Source organism: Mobula hypostoma, chromosome 7 (assembly GCF_963921235.1).
Source record: "Mobula hypostoma chromosome 7, sMobHyp1.1, whole genome shotgun sequence".
Lineage (NCBI taxonomy): Eukaryota > Metazoa > Chordata > Chondrichthyes > Myliobatiformes > Myliobatidae > Mobula > Mobula hypostoma.
In genome coordinates, this window is record NC_086103.1 from 16352166 (window position 1) to 16379774 (window position 27609).

General features: G+C 47.2%; 1 protein-coding gene across 1 annotated transcript; it reads left to right on the top strand.

The window, feature by feature from the left end:
• The first annotated feature begins 9039 nt into the window (after positions 1 to 9039).
• med7 (mediator complex subunit 7) lies at positions 9040 to 18102 on the top strand. The gene is made up of 2 exons (XM_063052628.1): positions 9040 to 9126; positions 17209 to 18102. Exon 2 carries the CDS (start codon positions 17229 to 17231, stop codon positions 17916 to 17918), a length of 690 nt encoding a protein of 229 aa, XP_062908698.1. The 5' UTR covers positions 9040 to 9126; positions 17209 to 17228; the 3' UTR covers positions 17919 to 18102.
• The last annotated feature ends 9507 nt before the right edge of the window (positions 18103 to 27609 follow it).

Below are 27609 nucleotides of genomic sequence, written 5' to 3' on the forward strand. Positions count from 1 at the left end.
TTTAAATATACCCAATGACTTGGCATCCACAGCCATCTGTGGCATTGAATTCCACAGATTCATCAACCTCTGGCTGAAGAAATTTATCCTTATGTCTTCTAAATGAATGCCCATCTATTCTGAGCCTGTGCCTGCTGGTCCTAGACTCCCCCACTATAGAAATATACTCTTCACATCCACCCGATCAAGGTCTTTCAATCAATCTGATTCCCCTCCCCCAATCAGTCTTCAATAAGATACCCCCCCCACCAGTCTTCTAATCTCCAGTGAGTACAGGGCCAGAGACATCAAACACTCCACATACATTAACCCTTTCATTCCCAGAATCATTCTCATGAACCTCCTCTGGACAATCACTTCTCAGGCAGTCACCAGTTGGTCAGCTCAACACTGTACTGAATCCTGTTCCCAGATTCCGTCGAAGGATACGACCTGACTCGAAGCAAAGGGGATTAGTTCAGACTGCAAATAGGTTCGCCCATGTTCATGGCTCGCAGATCCACACCTACAAGTTCCTGGCCGTCAGCAACTCTGAAGATCAATCCTGAGCCCAACACGTTGATGCAATTACAAAGAGGACACAAAGGTGGCTACACTCCATTAAGAGTTTGGGGAGTGTTGGTATGTCACCAAAGACACTCACAGATTTCTACAGATGTATTGTGGAGAGCATTCTGACAGGTTGTATCCCCGTCTCATGTGGAGAGGCCACTGTACAGGACTGGAAAAGTTTCAGAAAGTTGTAAACTCAGCCAGTTCTGTCATGGGCACTGGCCTCCCCAATACTGGGGACGCCTTCAAAAGGCGATATCTCAAGAAAGCACATCCATCATCAAGGTTCCTCACCACCCAGGACACACCGTCTTCTCATCGCTACATCACAGAGGAGGTACAGGAGCCTGAAGACACTCACTCAATGTTTCAGCAACAGTTTTATCCCCTCCACCATCAGATTTCTGAATGGACAATCAACCGCACTATTCTGCTCCCTTTTGCACTGCTTATTTATTTTAAAATATTTGTTATTGTAAGTTGTCGTATTTTTATGTATTACACTGTGCTGCAACACATTTCAGGACATATGTCCAAGGGAAACACTGCCATGGACAGTCCAAAGCCTGGCTGCAAAACAGAGAACACATTTCAGGACATATGCCAGTGACAACCATGATCCTCATCCCAGGCTCCAGCTGAAGGCCGGATCTTTCCTGTGTGACAGCTCCATGGAAAAGGCAGGGAGCAGATCCAGACACAACAAACTGACTTCATTGAAAACCTCAACTCGGTCACTCGTGAGGAGCTGTCCAACACCCGCTTCAGGTTCTGTTGCCATGGAAATCTATAACTCTGACGTGGACGGTCCCAAGACCAGCTGCGAAAGGTGGAGGGTTGGACGTGGGGCCTGCAACCCCATCTCGTCACAACCCAGAGCTACTGAGCTCCCTGGGAGAGAAAGGATCTCCACTCAGAAGGCATAAAAAGTGGTGTACTGAAAGCAGAAGCCACAGGTCTGATCAACCTTTGGCTCAGGACAAAGGACTCTGGCAAGCTGCTCCCAGCAGCCTAAGCCCCAGTAAAGGTGACGAGCTTCAGAAGAAAAAGAAAGAAATTTATCTCCCATTTACACCTGCCCCTTGGTGTACGCAACCATGGTCCACGCAGATCAAATCAGCGAAAGTCAGTGTCAAACTAGGCTGCATCGAGAAAATATAAAAATATTGAAAAGTAGTGTAAAAAGAGGGCAAAATAATGAGCTGGTGTTGATGGGTTTATGAACCGTTCAGGAATGTGATGGTGGAGGGGAATGTGCTGGTCATCTGTCTTCAGAAAAGAACATAGAACATAGAAATTTACAGCACAATACAGGCCCTTCGGCCCGCAATGTTATGCTGACCATGTAACCTACTCCAGAAACCGCCTAGAATTTCCCTCGCGCATAGCCCTCTATTTTTCTAAGCTTATCTAAGAGTCTCTTAACAGACCCCATTGTATCCGCTTCCACCACCGCCACTGGCAGTGCATTCCACACACCCACCACTCTCTGTGTGAAAAACTTACCCCTGACCTCCCCTCAGTACCTATTTCCAAGCAGCTTAAAACTGTGCCCCTCGTGTCAGCCATTTCAGCCTTGGGAAAAAGCTATCCACATGATCAATGCCTCTCATCGTCTTATACACCTCCATCAGGTCACCTCTCATCCTCCGTCGCTCCAAGGAGAAAATGCCGAGTTCACTCAACCTATTCTCATAAAGTACGCCCTCCAATCCGGGCAACATCCTTGTAAATCTCTTCTGCACTCTTTCTATAGTATCCACATCCTTCCTGTAGTGAGGCGACCAGAATTGAGCACAGTACTCCAAGTGGGGTCTGACCAAGGTTCTATATAGCTGCAACATTACCTCACGGCACTTGAACTCAATCCCACGGTTGATAAAGGCCATCACACCATACGCCTTCTTAACAACACTGTCAATCTCCGCAGCAGCTTTGAATATCCTATCGACACTGACCCAAGATCATTCAGATCCTCCACACTGCCAAGAGTCTTACCATTAATATTATACTCTGTTCTCAAATTGGACTTACCAAAATGAACCACCTCACACTTATCTGGGTTGAACTGCATCTGCCACTTCTCAGCCCAGTTTTGCATCCTGTCGACGTCCCACTGTAACCTCTGACAGCCCTCCACACTATCCACAACACCACAAACCTTTGTGTCATCAGCAAATTTACTAAACCATCCCCCACTTCCTCATCCAGGTCATTTATAAAAATCACGAAGAGGAGGGGTCCCAGAACAGATCCTTGTGGAACACCACTGGTCACTGACCTCCACGCAGGATTGACAGAGTACAAAGAAAATTTACAAGGATTTTGCTGGAGCTCCTGAAAGGGAACTTCTTTGCTCAGGCAGTAGTGAGAGTGTGGAACAAGTTGCCAATGGATGTGGTGGATGTGGGTTATAAGAGAATTTTGGATAGGTACATGGATGGGAGGGGTACGGAGGGCGATGGTCTAAGCTTGGATCAATAGGACTAGGGGAATAACAGTTCAGCCCAGACTAAATGGACCAAAGAGCCTATTTCTGTGCTTGTATTGGTCTGTGACTCTGAGACTCTTAGCTATTGAGTGTGTATCTTTGGGTTCCTGATCCTCCTCCTTGCTGGCAGTAATGAGAAGATGGATTGTCCCGGGTGGGGAGCAGTGTGGATCCTTAATAACGGATGCTGCCTTCTCTCAAAGATGTTTTCGATGGTGGTGATTGTCTCGTCCACTTTCAAAAAACTTCCAGATCCGATCTCTATGCAATGACACTCCGGAACCAAGGCAATGCAGACCTGAGCAGCATCTGCTCCCAGACAAGGTGCGCTTGTATAAAACCGTAGTTCAGTCACATTTGCAGTACTGTGTGTGGTTTTGTTTGCTCTAGTACAGGAAGGATGTGGAGGCTTTAAAAAGAGTTCAGAAGCAGTTCCCAGTATGTTGCCTGGATCTGAGAGAATTAGATAGAATCAGAGGTTGTACAACATCAGGAAGGGTATAGACAGGGTGAATGCACATACTTTTTCCCAAGAAATAACAACTAGCAAACAGAGGGCAGGGGTTAAAGATAAGAGCAGAGAGATTTGGAAGAGGCGGCTTCTCCACACAGAGCCTGGAGACTGTGTCAAATGAGCTGCCAGAGGAAGTGGTTGTGAGACTAATGATCACTCTGCGGCCTCATCAGCACTCTGAGTTTACTGTTGTTAACTTTAGGAAGACGAAAGGTGAGGTCCATGAGCCACTTCTCTTCAGAGAATTGGAGGTGCAGTGGGTCAGCAACTTTAAATGTGCTCCTGGTGGAATGTGTGAGTTCTCTCCCGGTGGAATGTGTGAGTTCTCTCCCCGTAGAATGTGTGGATTCTCTCCCCGTGGTATGTGTGGATTCTCTCCCCGTGGAATGTGTGGGTTCTCTCCTGGTGGAATGTGTGGGTTCTCTCCCGGTGGAATGTGTGGGTTCTCTCCCGGTGGAATGTGTGGGTTTCCTCCAGTTTCCTCCCAGTGAATCAGGTGGGTTAACTGGTCATCGTAACTTGTCCCCTGATCCCGTTAGAGTTAACCGGGATTGTCAGCGGTTGCTGGAACGGCAAATCTCGAAGGGCCGGAATGTTCTACTCCTTGCTGTATCACTAAATAAAGAACATAATCAGATAGTTTATAAACAGAGATTGATCGTGTGTCCACAGGGTGACACTAGGCACAGGAGTGTCTACATAAGATAACTGACAGGAAATGATAAACTGGTGGTTGGGGGTGTGGAGGGGTGGGTTAGTGGGTGGAGGTGTTGATCGGCCTCACTGCTTGGGGAAAGTAACTGTTTTTGAGTCTGGTGGTCCTGTCGTAGATGCTACATAGCCTCCTCCCTGATGGGAGTGGGACAAACAGTCCATGAGCAGGGTGGGTGGGATCCTTCATGATGTTACTGGGCCTTTTCCAGCACCTTTCTGTATATATGTCCTTGATAAGACCATAAGACATGGGTAGCAGAATTAGACCATTCAGCCCATCGAATCTGCTCTGCCATTCCATCACAGCTGATTCCACATCCCACTCAACCCCATACACCTGCCTTCTCACCATATCCTTTAATACCCTGACGCCTTAAATGTAGGCACGGACTTAACCTCCTCCGCAGTCTGTGGCACAGCATTCCACAGATTCACTACTCTTTGGCTAAAAAAATTCCTCCTTACCTCTGTGCTAAAAGGGCGCCGCTCAATTTTGAGGCCGTGTCCTCTAGTTCTGGATAGCTCCACCTTAAGAAGCTTGCTCTCCACATCCACCCTCTCTGGTCCTTTCAACATTCGGTAGGTTTCAGTGAGATCCCCACACATTCTTCTAAATTCCAGTGAGTACAGGCCCAAAGCTGCCAGATGCTCCTCATATCTTAACCCCTTCATTCCTGGAATCATTCTTGTGAACCTCCTCTGGACTCTTTCAAATGACAACACATCTTTTCTGGGATATACGCCCAAAGCTGTTGACAATACTCCAAGTGTGGCTTGACTAGTGTCTTATAAAGCATTTATATCCTTGCTTTTATATTCTATTCCCCTTGAAATAAATGTCAACATTGCATTTGCCTTCTTTACCACAGACTCAACCAGTAAATTAACCTTCTGGGAGTCTTACACAAGGACTCCTAAGTTCCTCTGCACCTCTGATGTTTGAACCTTCTCCCCATTTAGATAATAATCTGTACTATTGTTCCTTTTACCAAAATGCATTATCATACATTTCCCAACACTATTCAATTGCCACTTTTTTGCCCATTCTTCAAATTTGTCTAAGTCCTGCTGCAATCACATTGCTTCTTCAGCACTACCTACCCCTTCACCTATCATCATATCATCTGCAAACTTTGCCACAAAGCCATCAATTCCATTATCCAAATCATTGACAAACAATGTGAAAAGTAGCGGTCCCAATACTGACCCCTGAGGAACACTAGTCACTGGCAGCCCCTTTTATTCCCACTCGCTGCCTCCTGCCTGTCAGCCACCCATCTATCCATGCCAGTACCTTTCCTGTAACGCCATACGATTTTATCTTGTTTAGCAGCCTCATGTGCGGCACTTTATCAAACACCTTCCGAAAATCCAAGTAAATGACATCCACTGCCTCTCCTTTGTCCACCCTGCTCGCTACTTCCTCGAAGAATTCTAACAGATTTGTCAGGCAAAATTACCCTTTACAGAAACCATGCTGACTTTGACTTATTTTATCATTAGTCTCCAAGTACCCCAAAACCTGATCCTTAATATTAGACTCTAACACTTTCCCAACCACTAAGGTTCAGTGAACTGGCCTATAATTTCCTTTCTTTTGCCTTCCTCCCTTCTTAGAGAGTTGAGTGACATTTGCAATCTTCCAGTCCTCAGGGACCATGCCTGAATCAAGTGATTCTTGAAAGATCATGACCAATGCATCCATTATCTCTTCAGCAACCTCTCTCAGGACTCTGGGATGCAGTCCATCTGGTCCAGGTGACTGACCCACCTTAAGATCTTTCAGTTTGCCTGGCACTTTCTCCTTTGTAATAGCAATGGCACTCATTCCTGCTCCCTGACACTCATGAATCTCTGGCACACTGCTAGTGTCTTCCACAGTGAAGACAGATGCAAAGTACCCATTAAGTTCATCAGCCATTTCTTTGCCCCCATTACTACCTCACCAGCATCATTTTCCAGTGGTCCAATATCAACTCTCACCTCCTTTTTACTCTTTATTTAACTGGTATCCTGCTTTATATTATTGGCTAGTTTGCCCTCATATTTCATCTTTTCCCTTCTTGTAATTTTTTTTAGTTGCCTTTTGTTGGTTTTTAAAAGCTTCCCAATCATCCATCTTGTCCTTTCCTTGGCCTTTATAGAAACATAGGAAACCTACAGCACAATACAGGCCCTTCGGCCCACAATGCTGTGCCGAACATGTACTTACTTTAGAAATTACCTAGGGTTACCCATAGCCCTCTATTTTTCTAAGCTCCATGTACCTATCCAGGAGTCTCTTAAAAGACCCTGTCGTATTCACCTCCACCATCGTCGCCAGCAGCCCATTCCACGCACTCACCACTCTCTGTGTAAAAAAACTTACCCCTGACATCTCCTCTGTAGCTACTTCCAAGCACCTTAAAAGCTTAACTTCCCTTGTCCAGTCCTTAACTCCCCTTGTCAGCCATGGTTGCCTACCACTGCCATTTGAAAACTTACTCTGTGGGACATATCTATCTTACACCTTGTGATTGATTCCCAGAAACTTCAGCCATCTCTGCTCTATCATCATCCCTGCCAGTATCCTCCTCCAATCCATCTGGGCAAGCTCCTCTCTCATGCCTCTGTGATTCCCCTTATTCCATTGTGATACTGATACATGTGGATTATGCTTCTCCCTCTCAAACTGCAGTATGAATTCAATCATATTATGATCACTGCCTCCTAAGGGCTCCTTTACATTAAGCTTCCTTATAAGATCAGGGTTATTACACGACACCCAATCTAAGAGAGCCTTTCCCCGAGTAGGCTCAAGCACAAGCTGCTCTGAAAAGCCACTTCACAGGCATTCAACAAATACCCTCTCTTGCGATCAGACACCAACCTGATTTTCCCAATCCTCTTGCATATTGAAGTCCCCCATTGTAATTGTGTCATTACCCTTATTACTTGCCTTTTCCAGCTCCCTTTCCAATCTCAACCCCACATTTTGGCTACTATGTGGAGGCCTACATATGATTCCCATAATGTTTTTTTACCCTTGTGATTTCTTAACTCCACCCACAAAGATTCAACATTCTCTGACCCTATGTTACCTCTTTCCATCTCTTACCAACAGAGCCACACCACTGCCTACGCCTTCCTGCCTGTACTTTCAATACAAAGTGCATCCTTTGATGTTAAACTCCCAACTGTGGCCTTCTTCCAGCCATGACTTAATGATGAGCACAACATCATACTGACCAATCTCCAATTGCACCATTAGTTCATCTGCCTTATTCCGAATGCTACACACATTTAAATACAGCACCTTCACTCCTGCATTCTTCACCCTTTTGAAATTTGCCTCTGTGGTATAATTTAACTCTTTGCTCTGTCTGCATTTGTCTCCAGTCATTGGCTTGTCCTTCCTTACATTCATGTTACATCCATCATCTACTTGTAAACCTGCTGGCTCATCCTCAGCTCTGTCATACTGATTCCCATCCCTCTACCATATTAGTTTAAACCACTCCCAACAGCTCCAGTAAACCTGAAAACAAGAATATTGGTCCCCCTCGTATTCAAGTGCAACCCGTTCCTTTTGTACAGGTCCCACCTGCCCCAGAAGAGGTCCTGATTATCCAGAAATCTGAATCCCTGCCTCCTGCTCCAATTCTTCAGCCACACATTTATCTGCCACCCCATTCTGTTCCTATACTCACTGTCACATGGCACAGGCAGCAATCCCGAGATTACTGCCCTTGAGGTCCTGCTTCTCAGCTTCCTTCCCAACTCCCTGTATTCTGTTTTCAGGACCTCCTCCCTTTTCCTACCTATGTCGCTGGTACCAATATGTACCGCGACCTCTGGCTGCTCACCCTGTGGTGGGTAGGCTGGTGCTGGTTCTGACTACCCATTGCAGAGACCTCCTGTGCAGTTCCTGTACCAAGCAGTGATGCAGCTGGTTCGGATGCAGACTTTTTCCCCGAGAAAGAGGAACAGAAAACCAGAGGGCATAGGTTTTAGGTGAGAGGGGAGAGATGTGAAAGGGATTCCTTCTTCACGCAGAGGATGGTCCATCTGTAGAACGAGCTGCCAAAGGAAGTGGCTGAAATAGGTACAATGACAACATTTAAAACATCTTTGGAGAGGTATCCTCCAAAGGTGATGACTCAGAAAGGTGACATCCATCAGCAAGGATCCCCATTGCCCAGGACATGCTGTCCTCTCATTGTTACCATCAGGGAGGAGGTACAGGAGCCGGAAGACACAACACTCAACGTTTCAGGAACAGCTTCTTCCTGCCACCATCAGATTTCTGAATGGACAATGAACTCATGAACTTATTTCGCTATTCCTCTTTTACACTATTCATTCATAACTTTAAAAAAATATATATTAATAATTTTTCTGTATTGCACTATACTACTGCTGCAAACAAAACATTTCACAGCGTGTCAGTGATGATGAACCTGATTCTGAATCTGAAAAAACTCTAGGAAATCAGGATCACTTTTTCACTGAAATTGGTACATTAGGTTGGTTTCTTATGGGCGTGACCAGATGACTGGGGGGGGCAAATAGGGAGACGGGGTGCGGGGGGGGGAAAGAAATTTCTGTGCATCGGCCTGATCTGGGATCGAACTCGTGGTTTCAGGAAGCACAGGCGGCCCCCGCTTGCCGATTCCCCAGCGCACCACAGAGGGCGCACTATCCGCAAATCCGCTGGGCTGGGTAGAGCGACATCGCGACTATCCAATGAGATATTCGAACCAAACGCGTTTGCTCCGTTACGGTCCAATGGGAGCGTACTGAAGGCGGGCGAGTAGGTCCGGGGCCTGGACGGAGTTGTGGTTTCCGCAGAGCGGAGGGGCAGCGGGAACGTGGGGTATGTGGGTCCGGTAAACCGGAGGGGCAACAGGAACGAGGGAGGGGGAGCCGTTGGTCTCCAATACCGGACCGTCGGGCGGGGGAGGTGAGGGGAGGGAGTCGGGAAGGAGGGGGAGGGATGAGGGGAAGGGGAGAGGGAGAGGAAGGGAGGGATTAGTTTAAAATAATGAAGGGATCTCATTTAAACCTTTTGAAGATTGAAAGATCTCAATAGAGTGGATGTGGAAAGGATGTTCCCTATAATGGGAGACTCTAGATCCAGAAGGCGGAGCCTTAGAATAGAGGGATATCCATTTAGAACAGAGATGAGGAGGAATTTCTTTAGCCAGAGGGTGGGGAATCTGTGGAATTCATTGCCCCAGTCATCTGGTATATTTAAAGCAGAGTTGACAGATGATTGATTAGTCAGGGTGTCAAAGGAGAAGGCAGGAGATGGCAACACACATCAAAGTTGCTGGTGAACGCAGCAGGCCAAGCAGCATCTATAGGAAGAGGCACAGTCGACGTTTCAGGCCGAGACCCTTCGTCAGGACTAACTGAAGGAAGAGTGAGTAAGGGATTTGAAAGCTGGAGGGGGAGATGCAAAATGATAGGAGAAGACAGGAGGGGGAGGGATAGAGCCGAGAGCTGGACAGGTGATAGGCAAAAGGGATACGAGAGGATCATGGGACAGGAGGTCCGGGAAGAAAGACAAGCGGGGGAGACCCAGAGAATGGGCAAGAGGTATATTCAGAGGGACAGAGGGAGAAAAAGGAGAGTGAGAGAAAGAATGTGTGCATAAAAATAAGTAACAGATGGGGTACGAGGGGGAGGTGGGGCATTAGCGGAAGTTAGAGAAGTCGATGTTCATGCCATCAGGTTGGAGGCTACCCAGACGGAATATAAGGTGTTGTTCCTCCAACCTGAGTGTGGCTTCATCTTTACAGTAGAGGAGGCCGTGGATAGACATGTCAGAATGGGAATGGGATGTGGAATTAAAATGTGTGGCCACTGGGAGATCCTGCTTTCTCTGGCGGACAGAGCGTAGATGTTCAGCAAAGCGGTCTCCCAGTCTGCGTCGGGTCTCACCAATATATAAAAGGCCACATCGGGAGCACCGGACGCAGTATATCACCCCAGTCGACTCACAGGTGAAGTGTTGCCTCACCTGGAAGGACTGTTTGGGGCCCTGAATGGTGGTAAGGGAGGAAGTGTAAGGGCATGTGTAGCACTTGTTCTGCTTACACGGATAAGTGCCAGGAGGGAGATCAGTGGGGAGGGATGGGGGGGACGAATGGACAAGGGAGTTGTGTAGGGAGCGATCCCTGCGGAATGCAGAGAGAGGTGGGGAGGGAAAGATGTGCTTAGTGGTGGGATCCCGTTGGAGGTGGCGGAAGTTACGGAGAATAATATGTTGGACCCGGTAGGTGAGGACCAGGGGAACCCTATTCCTAGTGGGGTGGTGGGAGGATGGAGTGAGAGCAGATGTACGTGAAATGGGGGAGAGGCGTTTAAGAGCTGAGTTGATAGTGGAGGAAGGGAAGCCACTTTCTTTAAAAAAGGAAGACATCTCCCTCGTCCTAGAATGAAAAGCCTCATCCTGAGAGCAGATGCGGCGGAGACGGAGGAATTGCGAGAAGGGGATGGCGTTTTTGCAAGAGACAGGGTGAGAAGAGGAATAGTCCAGATGGCTGTGAGAGTCAGTAGGCTTATAGTAGACATCAGTGGATAAGCTGTCTCCAGAGACAGAGACAGAAAGATCTAGAAAGGGGAGGGAGGTGTCGGAAATGGACCAGGTAAACTTGAGGGCAGGGTGAGAGTTGGAGGCAAAGTTAATAAAGTCAACAAGTTCTGCATGCGTGCAGGAAGCAGCGCTAATGCAGTCGTTGATGTAGCGAAGGAAAAGTGGGGGACAGATACCAGAATAGGCACGGAACATAGATTGTTCCACAAACCCAACAAAAAGGCAGGCATAGCTGGGACCCATACGGGTGCCCATAGCTACACCTTTAGTTTGGAGGAAGTGGGAGGAGCCAAAGGAGAAATTATTAAGAGTAATGACTAATTCCGCTAGACGGAGCAGAGTGGTGGTAGAGGGGAACTGATTAGGTCTGGAATCCAAAAAGAAGCGTAGAGCTTTGAGACCTTCCTGATGGGGGATGGAAGTATATAAGGACTGGACATCCATGGTGAAAATAAAGCGGTGGGGACCAGGGAACTTAAAATCATTGAAAAGTTTAAGAGCGTGAGAAGTGTCATGAACATAGGTCGGAAGGGATTGAACAAGGGGTGATAAAACCGTGTCGAGGTATGCAGAAACGAGTTTGGTGGGGCAGGAGCAAGCTGAGACAATAGGTCGGCCAGGACAGGCAGGTTTGTGGATCTTGGGTAGGAGGTAGAAACGGGAAGTGCGGGGTGTGGGAACTATAAGGTTGGTAGCAGTGGATGGGAAGCAGGAGATGGATTGAGAGGGAGAATAAATCAGCTGTGATGGAATTCTAGATTTAGTGTTGTGCAATGAACCGGATTTGATCAGGGACCTCGTGGTAAAGGAGCCATTAGGAGGTAGTGACCATAATATGATAAATTTTAATCTACAAATTGAGAGAGAGTAGGGAAAATCAGAAATGTCAGTATTACAGTTGAACAAAGGGAACTATGGGGTTATGAGGGAGGAGCTGGCCAAAATTCAATGGAACAATATCCTAGCAGGGATGACAGTGGAGCAATGGCAGGTATTTCTGGGAATAATGCAGAAGGTGCAGGATCAGTTCATTCCAAAGAGGAAGAAAGATCCTAAGGGGAGTAAGGGGAGGCCGTGGCTGACAAGGGAAGTAAAGGACAGTATAAAAATAGAAGTATAACATAGCAAAGATGAGTGGGAAGCCGGAGGATTGGGAAACTTTTAAAGAGCAACAGAAGGTAACTAAAAAGGCAATACATGGAGAAAAAATGAGGTACGAAGGTAAACTAGCCAAGAATATAAAGGAGGATAGTAAAAGCTTCTTTAGGTATGTGAAAAGGAAAAAAATAGTTAAGACCAAAATTGGGCCCTTGAAGACAGAAATGGGTGAATTTATTATGGGGAACAAAGAAATGGCAGACGAGTTGAACAGGTACTTTGGATCTGTCTTCACTAGGGAAGACACAAACAATCTCCCAGATATAATAGTGGCCAAAGGACCTAGGGTAATGGATGAGCTGAAGGAAATTTATATTAGGCAGGAAATGGTGTTGGAGACTGTTGGGTCTGAAGGCTGATAAGTCCCCGAGATCTGATGGTCTGCATACCAGGGTACTTAAGGAGGTGGCTTTAGAAATCGTGGACGCATTGGTAATCATTTTCCAATATTCTATAGATTCAGGATCAGTTCCTGTGGATTGGAGGGTGGCTAATGTTGTCCCACTTTTCAAGAAAGCAGGGAGAGAGAAAACAGGGAATTATAGACCGGTTAGCCTGATATCAGTGGTGGGAACGATGCTGGAGTCAATTACAAAAGATGAAATTACGACACATCTGGATAGCAGTAACAGGATAGGTCCGAGTCAGCATGGATTTACGAAGGGGAAATCGTGCTTGACTAATCTTCTGGAATTTTTTGAGGATGTAACTATGAAAATGGACAAGGGAGAGCCAGTGGATGTAGTGTACCTGGACTTTCAGAAAGCCTTTGATAAAGTCCCACATAGGAGATTAGTGGGCAAAATTAGGGCACATGGTATTGGGGGCAGAGTACTGACATGGACTGAAAGTTGGCTGGCTGACAGGAAACAAAGAGTAGCGATTAACGGGTCCCTTTTGGAATGGCAGGCGGTGACCAGTGGGGTACCGCAGGGTTCAGTGCTGGGACCGCAGCTGTTTACAATATATATTAATGATTTAGGTGAAGGGATTAAAAGTAACATTAGCAAATTTGCCAATGACACAATGCTGGGTGGCAGTGTGAAATGTGAGGAGGATGTTATGAGAATGCAGGGTGACTTGGACAGGCTGGGTGAGTGGACGGATGCATGGCAGATGCAGTTTAATGTGGATAAATGTGAGGTTATCCACTTTGGTGGTAAGAACAGGAAGGCAGATTATTATCGAAATGGAGTCAAGTTAGGAAAAGGGGAAGTACAACGAGATCTAGGTGTCCTTGTTCATCAGTCACTGAAAGTAAGCATGCAGGTACAGCAGGCAGTGAAGAAAGCTAATGGCATGTTGGCCTTCATAACAAGGGGAATTGAGCATAAGAGCAAAGAGGTCCTTCTGCAGCTGTACAGGGCCCTGGTGAGACCACACCTGGAGTATTGTGTGCAGTTTTGGTCTCCAAATTTGAGGAAGGACACTCTTGATATTGAGGGAGTGCAGCGTAGGTTCACGAGGTTAATTCCCGGGATGGCAGGACTGTCATATGTTGAAAGATTGGAGCGATTGGGCTTGTATACTCTGGAATTTAGAAGGCTGAGAGGGGATCTTATTGAAACATATAAGATTATTAAGGAATTGGACACGCTGGAGGCAGGAAACATGTTCCCGATGTTGGGTGAGTCCAGAACCAGAGGCCACAGTTTAAGAATAAGGGGTAGGCCATTTAGAACGGAGTTGAGGAAAAACTTTTTCACCCAGAGAGTGGTGGATATGTGGAATGCTTTGCCCCAGAAGGCTGTGGAGGCCAAGTCTCTGGATGCTTTCAAGAAAGAGATGGATAGAGCTCTTAAAGGTAGCAGAATCAAGGGATATGGGGATAAGGCAGGAACGGGGTACTGATTATGGATGATCAGCCATGATCACAGTGAATGGCGGTGCTGGTTCGAAGGGCCGAATGGCCTACTCCTGCACCTATTGTCTTTTGAATGGCAGATTTGATGGGTTGAGTGGTGTTTTATGGCCTTTCCATCTGTGATTGGGATCTGAACTGATTGCTGGATACTTGCTCAGGTTGTTTGGTGGTCAGTAGGCCGAAGGGCCTGATCCTGTTTGTATCTTGTCCCTTTACCTTAGCTCACCTGTGACCACTTATGGCTGAGTGTAAATGCTCCTTGAGGTCATGTAACTAGTTGTCAAAATTTGCATATTGCTTTGTCAATAAAACGCATGTTGGTGTGGCAGATTTAAAGACGGAGACACGTAGAATGGAGCACAGCACAGCACAGACCCTTCCAACAGTGTTGTGCTGACTTTTTAACCAACATTATGATCAATCTAACCCTTCCCTCCCACATAATCCTTCATTTTTCTGTCATCCACGTGCCAATCTACGAGTCTCTTAGTTGTCCCTCATATATCTATCTCTACCACCACCCCGGGCAGCACATTCCACGCACTCACCAGTCTCTGTGTTTAAAAAAAACACCCCTGACATGCTCTCTACTTTCCACCTTAAAACTGTACCCTCCTGTATCAGCAATTTCTGCCCTATTAATGCCTCCTACACACCTCTATCATGTTACTTCTCATTCTCTTTCACTCAAAAGAGGAAAGTCCGAGTTCACTCAACCTATCCTCATAATCCATACTCTCTAATCCGGGAAGCATCCTGGTAAATCTCCTCTGCACCCTCTCTAAAGCCTCCACATCCTTTCTGTAATGAGATGACCAGAACTGAACATAATATTCCGAGTGGGGTCTGACCAGGGTTTTATAGAGCCGCAACATTATCTCGCTGCTCAGGTTGAGTCTGTGGTAAAGAAGGCAGATGCAATATTGGCAGTTACTTCAAGGGGAATAGAATATGAAAACAAGGAGATAATGCTCAGTCTTTATAAGACAATAGGCAGGCCGCACTTGGGAGTATTGTCAACAATTTTGGGCCCCTTATCACAGAAAGGATGTGTTGTCATTGGAGAGACTCCAGAGGAGGTTCACAAGGATGATTCCAGGACTGAAGGGGTTAACATATGAGGAATGTTTGGCAGCTTTGGGCCTGTTCCCACTGGAAATTAGAATAATATGTGGGGATCTCACTGAAACCTACTGAATATTGAAAGGACTAGATAGGGTGGATGTGGAGAGAATGTTTCCTATGGTGGGAGTATCCAGAAATAGAAGTCACAGCCTCAAAATTAAGAGGCAGGAATCTTTTAGAGCAGAGGTAAGGAGGAATATTTTTAGCCAGAGAGTAGTGAATCTGTGAAATGCTCTGCCATAGGCTGTGGTGGAGACCAGGTCCATGGGGATATTTAAGGCAGAAGTTGAGCGTTTCCTGATCAGTCAGGGCATCAAAGGATACGGCGAGAGGGCAGGTGTATCGGGTTGAATGGGATCTGGGATCAGACTTGATGAGCTGAATGGCCTAATTCTGCTTCCTTGTCTTATGGTCTGTCAAATTGTGTGACAAATTTGAGGGATCTGTGGATCCTGCCATTAACCCTGTACTCTGCCTTCCAGTTTGACCTTGCAAAGTTCACATTCCATATTCACAAAACATATCCCAAGGTGTTTTGGAAGGATGTTCTCATAAAAGAAGTGATGCTAGACCACAGGTATTAGAGCAGTTGATGAAAGTTTAGTGAATGATTTTTTAAACTGGTGTCTGAATCTCTGAAAATAGGAAGTGGGAAGGGAGACTCAGCAGCTGAAAGTGTGGACAACTGTTCGTGGAGCGTGTGGATGTGAAAGGGCTTGATGGGGTAGTTGAGGTAAGGATGGGTCTGATCTTCGACCATAGGGTTAGAATTTGGTTCCAGGCTGACAGCTTTGGGATCTGACAGGGAAGCAAATGTCAAAGACAGAATAGCCCAGCAAGCTGGGCAGCGTCAATGGAGAGAGACACAGTGTCAGGGCAGGCACGGTATTGTAGCAGTTATTGTAACCCTTCATAGCGCCAGAGACCCAGGTTCAATTCCCACTGCTGTCGGTGAGGGATTTGTACGTTCTCCCCGTGACCGCGTGGGTTTCCTCCCACATTCCAATGACGTACGGGTTGGGATTAGTAAATTGTGTGCATGCCGTGTTGGCACTGGAAACATGGTGACACTTGTGGGTGTTCCTCAGCGCTAAGACCATAAGACATAGAAGCAGAATTAGGCCATTCTGCCCTTCAAGTCTGCTTCAACATTCCATCATGACTGATTTATTATCTCTCTCAACTCCATTCTCCTGCCTTCTCACTCGAAACCTCTGCTTTAAATATACCAGATGACTGGGGCAATGAATTGCACAGATTCACCACCCTCTGGCTAAAGAAATTCCTCCTCATCTCTGTTCTAAATGGACATCCCTCTATTCTAGGGATGCTGCCTGGTTTAGAGAGTATGCATTATGATCTGAGATTAAGGGAGCTAGGGCTTTACTCTTTGGAGAGAAGGAGGGTGAGAGGAGACATGATAGAGGTGTACAAGATAATAAGAGGAATAGTTAGTGTGGACAGCCAGTGCCTCTTCCCCAGGGCGCCACTGCTCAATACAAGAGGACATGGCTTTAAGGTAAAGGGTGGGAAGTTCAAGGGGGATATTAGAGGAGGGTTTTTTACTCAGGGAGTGGTTGGTGCGTGGAATGCACTGCCTGAGTCAGTGGTGGAGGCAGATACACTAGTGAAGTTTGAGACTACTAGTCAGGTATATGGAGGAATTTAAGGTGGGGGCTTATATGGGAGGCAGGGTTTGAGGGTTGGCACAACATTGTGGGCCGAAGGGCCTGTAATGTGCTGTACTATTCTATGTTCTATGTTCTAAGGCTGTGCCTTCTGGACCTAGACTTGTCCACTACAGGAAACATGCTGTCCGCATCCACTTATTGGGATCTTTCAGTGTTCGAAAGGTTTCATTGAGATCCCCTTATTTTTTTAAGCTCCGGCAAGTATAGGCCCAGATCCATCAAATGCTCCTCATACGTTGGCCCTTTCGTTTCTGGACTTATTCTCAATGCCGATGCCACTTTCAGATGTTGAACTGTTCTGGTTGTTGACGCAAATGATGCATTTCACTGTATGCGTACACGACAAGTGAAGCTGACCTCTCTCGACACAGTAACTACCACCTTCTGCTGACTAAAGAATAAACCAGTTTCTGTAGATGCTGCCTGATCCGCTGAGTTCCTCCGGCATTTTGTGTGCACTGTTGTGGATTTGCAGCATCTCTTGCGGTTGGAATAAACGGGTGTTGCTTCCCTTTGCAGTTGCTGTTGGATCGAGCGGCATGGCTGAACCCCAGCAGGTGAGCTCCCTGCCTCTTCCGCCGGCTCAGTACTACAAGGAATACACTGATGACAACGTACGCAAGGGCTTCGCCCCCAAGCCTCCGCCTCCCATCCGCGACAGCTATACCATGTTCGGCAACCAGTTCCAGTGTGACGAGCTGATCATCCGGCCCTTGGAGGGCCAGGGTATCGAGCGGCTGCACCCGCCGCAGTTCGACCACAAGAAGGAGCTGAAGAAGCTGAACATGTCCATCCTGGTGAACTTCCTGGACCTCCTGGACATCCTCATCCAAAGCCCTGGCAGCATCAAGCGCGAGGAGAAGCTGGAGGACCTCAAGCTCCTCTTTGTGCACATGCACCACCTCATCAACGAGTATCGGCCCCACCAGGCCCGCGAGACGCTGCGCGTGATGATGGAGGTGCAGAAGAGGCAGCGCCTGGAGACGGCCGAGCGCTTCCAGAAGCACCTGGACCGCGCCCTGGAAGTGATCCAGAGCAGTCTGGCCTCCCTTCCCGATGACCTGTCCGAGGCCGGGCACCTGCTGTCCCAGGTCAAAGCTGAGCCCGAGGACATGGAGGACGGCAGTGGGTGTGCGCAGCCGGATGCTGCGGCTGACCCTTCGGCGAAGGAGGAGGAGGTCAGCGACCAGGACTTGGCCATGTGCGCTATCATTGATGACATGACGTAGTGGCAGGGCTGCCAGGGATGTGGGACGCCGTTTCCATGTGGGGGGGAGCTGCTTCAAAAATGACCGATGTGCGTAGGATTTCTCTGTAGTTGTCTGGTGGTCGGGAATCAGTTAAACCCTGCTGTGAGCTGTGGTGGGGTTTGGAGACTGGGGACTGGGAGTGGTCCCTGCCGGGGGGGGGCAGTGGTGGGGTGTAGAGACTGTGGGGTGTCCCTGCGGAGGGGGCAGTGGTGGGGTTAGAGACTGGGGGTGGTCTCTACAGACGGAAAGCAGTGGTGGGGTTAGAGTTTCGGGGTGGTCCCTGCAGAGGTGGGGGCAGTGGTGGGGTTTAGAGACTATGGGGTGTCCCTGCCGAGGGGGTGAGTTTAGAAGCTATGGGGCAGAGAAGTGTTGGGACTGGAGATCAAGGCGATGGACTTTAACAGCTGAGCTCTCTTGAAGTAAACGTTTTTATTTAGGCCCACAACCTGCTGTGGGATATCCCGACCGACAGCTTTAGTCAGACTGGGATTCTGAGATCTTATTTTCACTGTGCACTCCATCCCCAAACCTGCCCCTTGCTGTTCTGTTTACGCACTCTTATTCCCTCAGCCCCAGACTTTGTCGTGATATAGATTGGAGTCCTCACTGGCCTGAATATTCTGTCAGTGAACCTTTGTTTGCTGGGCCTCCTGTCACACACCCCAACCCCTCTCCCACTCCCTGTGGCTTCCCTCCCTTCCCATCACCCACCCCAACCTCCCTCTCACTCCCCAGCCCCCAACTCACAGACAACTGTACACATGTATATCACCAAACGAAACAATGTTCCTCTGGACCAGGGTGCACAACACAGTACATATAACTCACATATACAACACATAAGGTAATATTACCACAAATAAAGTAACAAATAATAAGGTGCGTTTACGACACAAGTTAAAAAGTAAACAGCATAACACTACTGGCACTTCGTTTATGATGAGAGCTGGGTGGTGACAGGGAGTCTTCCGATGTGGAGGAGGAATCTGTATATAGTCCTTGTCCTGATGCTCCGGTACCTCCTGCCTCCTGCCTGGTGGGGGGGGTGGTCAGAGAGATCATTGCACGGATCAGTATGAGACCATCTGTTCTCCGGCATGTTTTCTGTTAAGCGACTGAGTAATGGCTGATTTGCAGGCTTTCTGGCTGCCCAGCCGTGGACATTGGGTGGAGAGCTGGATGCGGTAACTGAGGCGTGTCTGATTGACTTGTGACATTGGTCTGTGGTGCCTGATGCTCTCTGCAGTCTGACTGTGACCAGACGGGGATGCACCGGTACTTTTCATTTCTGAAGTAACTGCCTCATGGACTGAATGTTAATGTTATTGTGTACAATTAAAAGTTTTTCTTCATTGGCATTCTGTTTCATATGTGGTTGAGGCCCTCTGATGGTTGGCGTCAACTGTGGATGTTACATCCTGGCTGTTCACATTGAAGTTGATACGCAAGCCAGGTCAGTACATTGTGGCAGCGATCCCCAACCACTGGGCTGTGGACCAGTACCAGGCCGCAAAGCATGTGCTACCGGGCCATGAGGAAACGATATGAGTCAGCTGCACCTTTCCTCATTCCCTGTCACACACTGTTGAACTTGAACATAGGGTTGCCAACTATCCCGTATTTGCTGGGACATCCCGTATATTGGGCTAAATTGGTTTGTTCCATATTTCCCCCGCTCAGGTAGAGCGTTCCTATGAAATCGCTCGTGTGCCAAAGTGGCGTGAAGCAATGAAGCAATTATCACTAATTTATAAGGGAAATTTTTTTGAGCGTTCCCAGACCCAAAAAATAACCTAACAAATCATACCAAATAACACATAAAACCGAAAATAAATAACACTAACATATAGTAAAAGCAGGAATGATATGATAAATACACAGCCTATATAAAGTAGAAGTAATGTATGTACAGTGTAGTCGGGAAGATGAAGGCAAAACTGAGAAAATCAGCACGGAAGTGCATGCGCACATTAGATGCACAGGTCACGCATGCGCACACAGGTGCCCGCGCAAGGCTTCATGGTCATGGTAGTCTTTCCTGGGGTAAAGTGTCCCGGGATTTGACTGCTACTTTTGTCCCTTATTTGGGAGTGAGAAAGTTGGCAACCCTAATTGTAAAAGACATGCTGAGGTGAGTTTAACCCTACTTGAACACCCCCCCCCGGTCAGCCGGTCCGCAAGAATATTGTCAATATTAAACCGGTCCGCGGTGCAGAAAAGGTTGGGGACCCCTGCGTTATGGAGAGCGAGCTGTTGCCCGTCCCCCTCTCCACGCAGCTGATGAATCCAAAGGAGTGACGGAGACTGATACTGTTTAAAGTCCATTTATTATCACAGCATGTACAGTGTACAACCTTGAGATTTGTCTGCACACAGGCAGCCTCAAAACAAAGAACCCACCTACAGAAAAGCCACACACAACAAGACCACTAAACGTGCAAAAAAGAGTAGACTCTGTAAACAACAAAAAGTGAACAAATAACAGACAGAATATCAAACATCAAACAGCAGAAACCCCAAAATGAGTCCCCGGCTGTGAGCCGCCCAGATGAGTGAAGCCGGTCCAGGAGCAAAAGGCCACCGAGTCGGTCAGTTCCTTGCTGTGTCTGTCGATGGTTACAGATCCAGTTCCATAGTGAAGCACCTCGATCAAATTGCACAAGTAGGAAAGCAAGTTCGGCGCTGAGGACATTAAACATCAAACTGTAGCCAAAAGTGAGTCCACAGTCGCGAGCCACCGAGGTGATCAAACTTTCAGCCTAGTTGGCAGGAGCGAGAGAGAGAGAGAGCGGTCAAAAACACGCAGACAGCACTGAACACCCATTTTCCACTCTCGTCCTCATTGATTTTAATGATACGTGGAGTGAGGGGTTGACCATGGGTTCATGGTCCGCCATCAGGAATTGACGCAGCGTATACCCCCAGTAATAGCCGTAGGTGCACTCCACGCCGAAGCCCCCAGGAGATCACAAAGTGCCAGGTAGCTCAGTCGAGCCAGTGAAAAGGGAAATTACAGGCCGCAATTGATTGCAGCTTTGAAGTATATTTAGCAGAAGAGTATTCAGTAGTTTTGTAAACTGTCTGCAAGATGTCAGTGTTGGTCACTGGTGCCATCTCCCTGGAAGTCCAGATCAAGTTTGGCACTCGCGGCATCTCGGAAATTGTCAGTGTTAAACTCAACGTAGGGCTGCCTTTGAGACTCCAGCGCCAGGTTTTTCACTTGGGGTTCATTCCCAAAGCTGCCTCCATGAGTTAGTACAGCCACAAGGCAGTGGAAGTTTGAGATCAGTCTTCCTTCTGGATGACGTGCCAACCGCGGCTCACGAGCTCCATCTTCCTAGAGTGACAGTTCCCTCTGCCCTTCATGTTAGAAGGAATGGTTACCCTGGGCTTGGTAGCTAAGCCACACGTGAAGGCCAGGAGCTGGATTTGTACCCAGAAACATACCATGAAATGTGTCATAAACGCAAGAGATTCTGCAGATGCTGGAAATCCAGAGCTGCACACAAAATGCTGGAGGAACTCTGCAGGTCAGGCAGCATCTATGGAGAGGGGTCTTAGCCCGAAATGTTTACTGTTTACTCCTCACCATGGATGCTGTCTGACTTGCTGAGTTCCTCCAGCATTTTGTATTGAAATGGGCTGTTTGCATGAACAATCAATGCAACCCAAAGATGTGCTGGGGACAGCCAGCAAGTGTTGCCACAAATCCCAGCACCAACATAGCATGTCTACACTGTTCAGCAGAACAACACAAGGGCAACAGCAACAAAACAACACAACAAACCGGCGGGATAACTTCATTCACTTCAGCAATGAACTCTTCCCACAACCCATGGACTCACTTTCAAGGGCTCTTCTCGTGTTCTCAAAATATATTGTTTATTTATTTATTATTATTGTGCTTTTTCTCTTTTGTATTTGCAGCTTGCTGGTTTTTACACATTGGTTGTTTGTCCATCCTGCTGTGTGCGGTCTTTCATCGAATCTATTGACTTCTTGTATTTAGATAGATAGACACTTCATTCATCCCAAAGGAAATTACAGTGTCACAGTAGCATTACAAGGGCATAGATATAAATATTAGAAGAGAAGTAGAAAGAATAAAATATAAGTTACCACAAACAGTCTAACGGGGGGAGTCACCACTTCACTGGTTATAGGTTGACTCATTATAAAACTTAACGGCCGAGGTAAGAATGACGTCATAATGACCTCTTTGGAGCAGCACAGTTGTCTTACTCTATGACTAAGTGTTCCGCTTTCAGCAGGTGACATGCCGAGGGTATGAAACATTCTCCGGAATTGCCAGGATTTTCCATAGGAGAATTTGTTCCACCACAGCCTCCAATGTGCCCAGTTTGACTCCTATAACAGAGCCAGCCTTTCTAATCAATTTATTGAGCCTGTTGGCATTTGTGTTGATGCCATTGCCCCAGCACACCACCACATAGAAGATTGTACTGGTGACAACAGATTAGTAGAACATGTGAAGGAGAGCCTGCATACTCAAAAGGACCTCAGTCTCCTCAGGAGGTAGAGCCAACTCTGGCCCTTCTTGTACACTGCCTCTTGGTTGGAGCCTCACTCAAATCTGTCATGCAGGTGCACCCCAGGTACTTGTAGGTCGTCACCACATCCATGTCCTCGCCATCAATAGTAACGGAGCAGTGCAGGCTTGGTCTTCCTAAAGTCCATCACCATCTCCTTTGTCTTACTGATGTTGAGCTGCAGATAATTCAGCTTGAACCATTCGACAAAGTCCTCCACCAGGACCCTGTATTCATCCTCCCATCCTCCCTTTATACATCCAACTATTGCTGAGTCATCAGAGATTTCTGCAGATGACATGACTCAGTGTTGTATCTAAAGTCCAAGGTATACAGGGCAAACAGGAAGGGAGCCAATACAGTCCCCTGTGGGGCCCCAGTGCTGCTTATAGCCATGTCTGATACACAGCTCTGAATCCGCACATACTGTGGTCTGCCAGTCAGGTAGTCTATTATCCAGGATACAGTGGAAGTGCCAATCTGCATTGAATGAAGCTTTTCCCCAGCAGTGAGGGCTGTATGATATGGAAGGCACTTGAGAAATCAAAAACATGATGCTCACAGTGCTGCCCTGCTTACCCACATGGCAGTCGGCTCTGTTCAGCATCATTGACTCCAATGTGCCTCTGGTAGGCAAACTGCCAGGGACTGAGGGCTGATCTGACCAGGGTCGGAGGTGAGCCAGGACCAGCCTCTCTCAGATCTTCATGATGTGTGAGCTCAGGTCCACTGGATGGTTGTCATTCAAGACTTTTGGTTGGCCCTTCGTGAGTACTGGGATCACACATGATGTTTTTTGTGGGTACTGGGATCAGTCATGATGTTTTTTGTGGGTACTGGGATCACACATGATGTTTTCCACAGTCAAGACCCTTTCCAGATTGAAAGTGCACTGGAGAACTCCACGCAGCTGCTCAGTACACTCCTTCAGGACCCTGGGGTTCACACCGTCCGGTCCCAGTGTGTTGCCGTGTCAGAGTTTCCCCAGAGCCCTTCTCACCTGCTCAGTAGTGAAGGTGAGTCCATGACGACTGGGGAGTTTGTGGAAGGTGGGGACTGGGGCAGGTGAGGATTGGGATGATAGCAGTTGGTATGTGGAGGTGTGGGTGGTAGATGCAGGGCAAGGAAGGGATGTAGACAGTGGTAGCCTGTGTTGTTCATCCACGTGTTGATCTGGACGGGAGAGGAGGAGGTGTTGGTGCTGAGAGAGCATTGGGTGCCTCTCCTCCTGGACTGGTATGCTGAGGGGGCTGTGAACAAGAGGGCAGTTGTCAAACCCATTGAAGAATTCGTTTAACTTCTTAGCCCATTCGAAGCTGAATTTCAAGGCTCTGCAGCTAGGCTGATTGAAGCCAGTGATGTTCTTCATGCCCCTCCACACCTCCCGTGTGCTCCTCTGCCCAGGCTTGTTCTGTAAATGCCCACAAGAAAATGAATCTCAGGGTTGAATATGGTTACATATATGTACAGTACTTTGATAATAAATATACTACTAACTTCTCTTCCTGGCAGCTGATTCGAAATACACACCACACGCTGAGTGAAGACGCTGCCCCTGATGTCCCTTTTAAATATCTTGCCTCTCATCTGAATCCTCTTGTTTTTAGCAATCCCTTCCTCGGGAAAAGACTATTTGCTTTCACCCTGGCTACAGAAACATAGAAAATCTACAGCACAATACAGGCCCTTTGGCCCACAGAGTTGTGCCGAACATGTCCCTACCTTAGAAATTACTAGGCTTACCTATAGCCCTCTATTTTACTAAGCTCCATGTACCTATTCAAAAGACTCTTAAAAGACCCTATCGTATCCACCTCCACTACCGTTGCCGGCAGCCCATTCCACACACTCACCACACTCTGCATAAAAAACTTACCCTTGACATCTCTTCTGTACCTGCTCCCAAGCACCTTAAACCTGTGCCCTCTCGTGGCAGCCATTTCAGCTCTGGGAAAAAGCCTCTGACTATCCACACGATCAATGCCTCTCATCATCTTATACACCTCTATCAGGTCACCTCTCATCCTCCATCGCTCCAAGGAGAAAAGGCCAAGTTCACTCAACCTATTCTCATAAGGCATGCTCCCCAATCCAGGCATCTTCCTTGTAAATCTCCTCTGCACCCTTTCTATGGCTTCCACATCCTTCCTGTAGTGAGGCGACCAGAACTGAGCACAGTACTCCAAGTGTGGTCTGACCAGGGTCCTCTATAGCTGCAACATTACCTCTCGGCTCCTAAATTCAATTCCACGATGAAGGCCAATACACCTTACGCCTTCTTAACCACACAGTCAACCCGCATTGCTGCTTTGAACGTCCTATGGTCTCGGACCCCAAGATCCCTCTGATCCTCCACGCTGCCAAGAGTCTTACCATTAATACTATATTCTGCCATCATATTTGACCTACCAAAATGAACAACCTCACACTTATCTGGGTTGAACTCCATCTGCCACTTCTCAGCCCAGTTTTGCATCCTATCAATGTCCCACTGTAATTCTGACAGCCCTCCACACTATCCACAACTCCCCCAACCTTTGTGTCATCAGCAAACTTACTAACCCATCCCTCCATTTCCTCATCCAGGTCATTTATAAAAATCATGAAGAGTAAGGGTCCCAGAACAGATCCCTGAGGCACACCACTGGTGACCGACCTCCATGCAGAATATGACCTGTCTACAACCTCAGGGATCTGTTCTGGGACCCTTACTCTTCATGATTTTTATAAATGACCTGGATGAGGAAGTGGAGGAATGGGTTAGTAAGTTTGCTGATGATACAAAGGTTGGAGGTGTTGTGGATAGTGTGGAGGGCTGTCAGAAGTTACAGCAGGGCATCGATAGGATGCAGAACTGGGTTGCCCACTCTTTGCCTTCTGTGGGCAAGCCAGTTCTAGATCAACAAAGCAATGCCCCCTTGGATCCCATGCTTCCTTACTTTCTCAATAAGCCTTGTCAAATGCCTTGCTGAAATCCATATACACTACATCTACTGCTCTTCCTTCATCAATGTGTTTAGTCACATCCTCAAAAAATTCAATCAGGCTCGTAAGGTATGACCTGCTCTTGACAAAGCCATGCTTACTACTCCTAATCATATTATATCTCTCCAAATGTTCATAAATCCTGCCTCTCAGGATCTTCTCCAACAACTTACCAACCACTGATGTAAGACTCACTGGTCTATAATTTCCTGGGCTATCTCTACTCCCTTCCTTGAATAAAGGAACAACATCCGCAACCCTCCAATCCTCCGGAACCTCTCCCGTCCCCATTGATGATGCAAAGATCATCGCCAGAGGCTCAGCAATCTCCTTCCTCGCCTCCCACAGTAGCCTGGGGTACATCTCATCCGGTCCCGGTGATATATCCAACTTGATGCTTTCCAAAAGCTCCAGCACGTCCTCTTTCTTAATATCTACATTCTCAAGCTTTTGAGTCTGCTGCAAGTCATCACTACAATCACCAAGATCCTTTTCCATTGTGAATACTGAAGTAAAGTATTCATTAAGTACCTCTGCTATTTCCTCCGGTTTCATACATACTTTCCCACTGGCACACTTGATAGGTCCTATTCTTTCACGCCTTATCCTCTTGCTCTTCACATACTTGTAGAATGCCTTGGGGTTTTCCTTAATCCTGCCCGCCAAGGCCCTCTCATGGCCCCTTCTGGCTCTCCTAATTTCCTTTTTAAGCTCCTTCCTATTAGCCTCATAATCTTCTGGATCTCTAACATTACCTAGCTCTCTGAACCTTTTGTAAGCTTTTCTTTTCTTCTTGACTGGATTTATTACAGCTTTTGTACACCACGGTTCCTGTACCCTACCATAACTTCCCAGTCTCGTTGGAACGTACCTATGCAAAACTCTACACAAATATCCCCTGAATGTTTGCCACATTTCTTCCATACCTTTCCCTGATGACATCTGTTCCTAATTTACGCTTCCAGTGTCCTGCCTGATATCCTCATAATTCCCCTTACTCCAATTAAACGCTTTTCTAACTTGTCTGTTCCTATCTCTCTCCAATGCGATTGTAAAGGAGATAGAATTATGATCACTATCTCCAAAATGCTCTCCCACTGAGAGATCTGACATCTGACCAGGTTCATTTCCCAATACCAAATCAAGTACAGCCTCTCCTCTTGTAGGCCTATCTACATATTGTGTCAGGAAACCTTCCTGAACACACCTAACAAACTCCACCCCATCTAAACCCCTCGCTCTAGGGAGATGCCAATCAATATTTGGGAAATTAAAATCTCCCATCATGACAACTCTGTTATTATTACACCTTTCCAGGATGTTTCCCTATCTGCTCCTCAATATCCCTGTTACTGTTGGGCGGCCTACAAAAAAACACCCAGTTGAGTTATTGACCCCTTCCTGTTCCTAACCTCCACAAACAGAGACTCCATAGACAATCCCTCCATGGCGTCCACCTTTTCAGCAGCCGTGATACTATTTCTGATCAACAGTGTCATGCTCCTACCTCTTTTGCCTCCCTCCCTGTCCTTTCTGAAACATCTAAAACCTGGCACTTGAAGTAACCATTCCTGTCCCTGAGCCATTCAAGTCTCTGTAATGGCCACCACTTCATAGCTCCAAGTACTGATCCATGCTCATCCGCTTTGTTCACAACGCTCCTTGCGTTAAAATAGACACATCTGAAACCTTCTATCTGAGCGCATCCCTTCTCTATCACCTGCCTATCCTCCCTCTCGCACTGTCTACAAGCCTTCTCTATTTGTGAGCCAACCTCCTCTTTCCCAGTCTCTTCAGTTCGGTTCCCACCCTCCAGCAATTCTGGTTTAAACTCTCCCCAGTAGCCTTTGCACACCTCCCTGCTAGGATATTGGTCCCCCTGGGATTCAAATGCAACCTGTCCTTTTTGTACAGGTCACACCTGCCCCAGAAGAGGTCCCAATGATCCAGAAATCTGAATCCCTGCCCCCTGCTCCAATCCTTCAGCCATGCATTTATCCTCCACCTCATTCTATTCCTATACCCTCTGTCATGTGGCACAGGCAGTAATCCCGAGATTACTACCTTTCTGGTCCTGCTTCTCAACTTCCTTCCCAACTCCCTGTAGTCTTTTTTCAGGCCCTTTTCCTACCTGT

What these genes read in the sequence shown, in the direction of transcription:
- med7 (XM_063052628.1), top strand. Translation starts at nt 17,229, where the DNA reads ATGGCTGAACCCCAGCAGGTGAGCTCCCTGCCTCTTCCGCCGGCTCAG.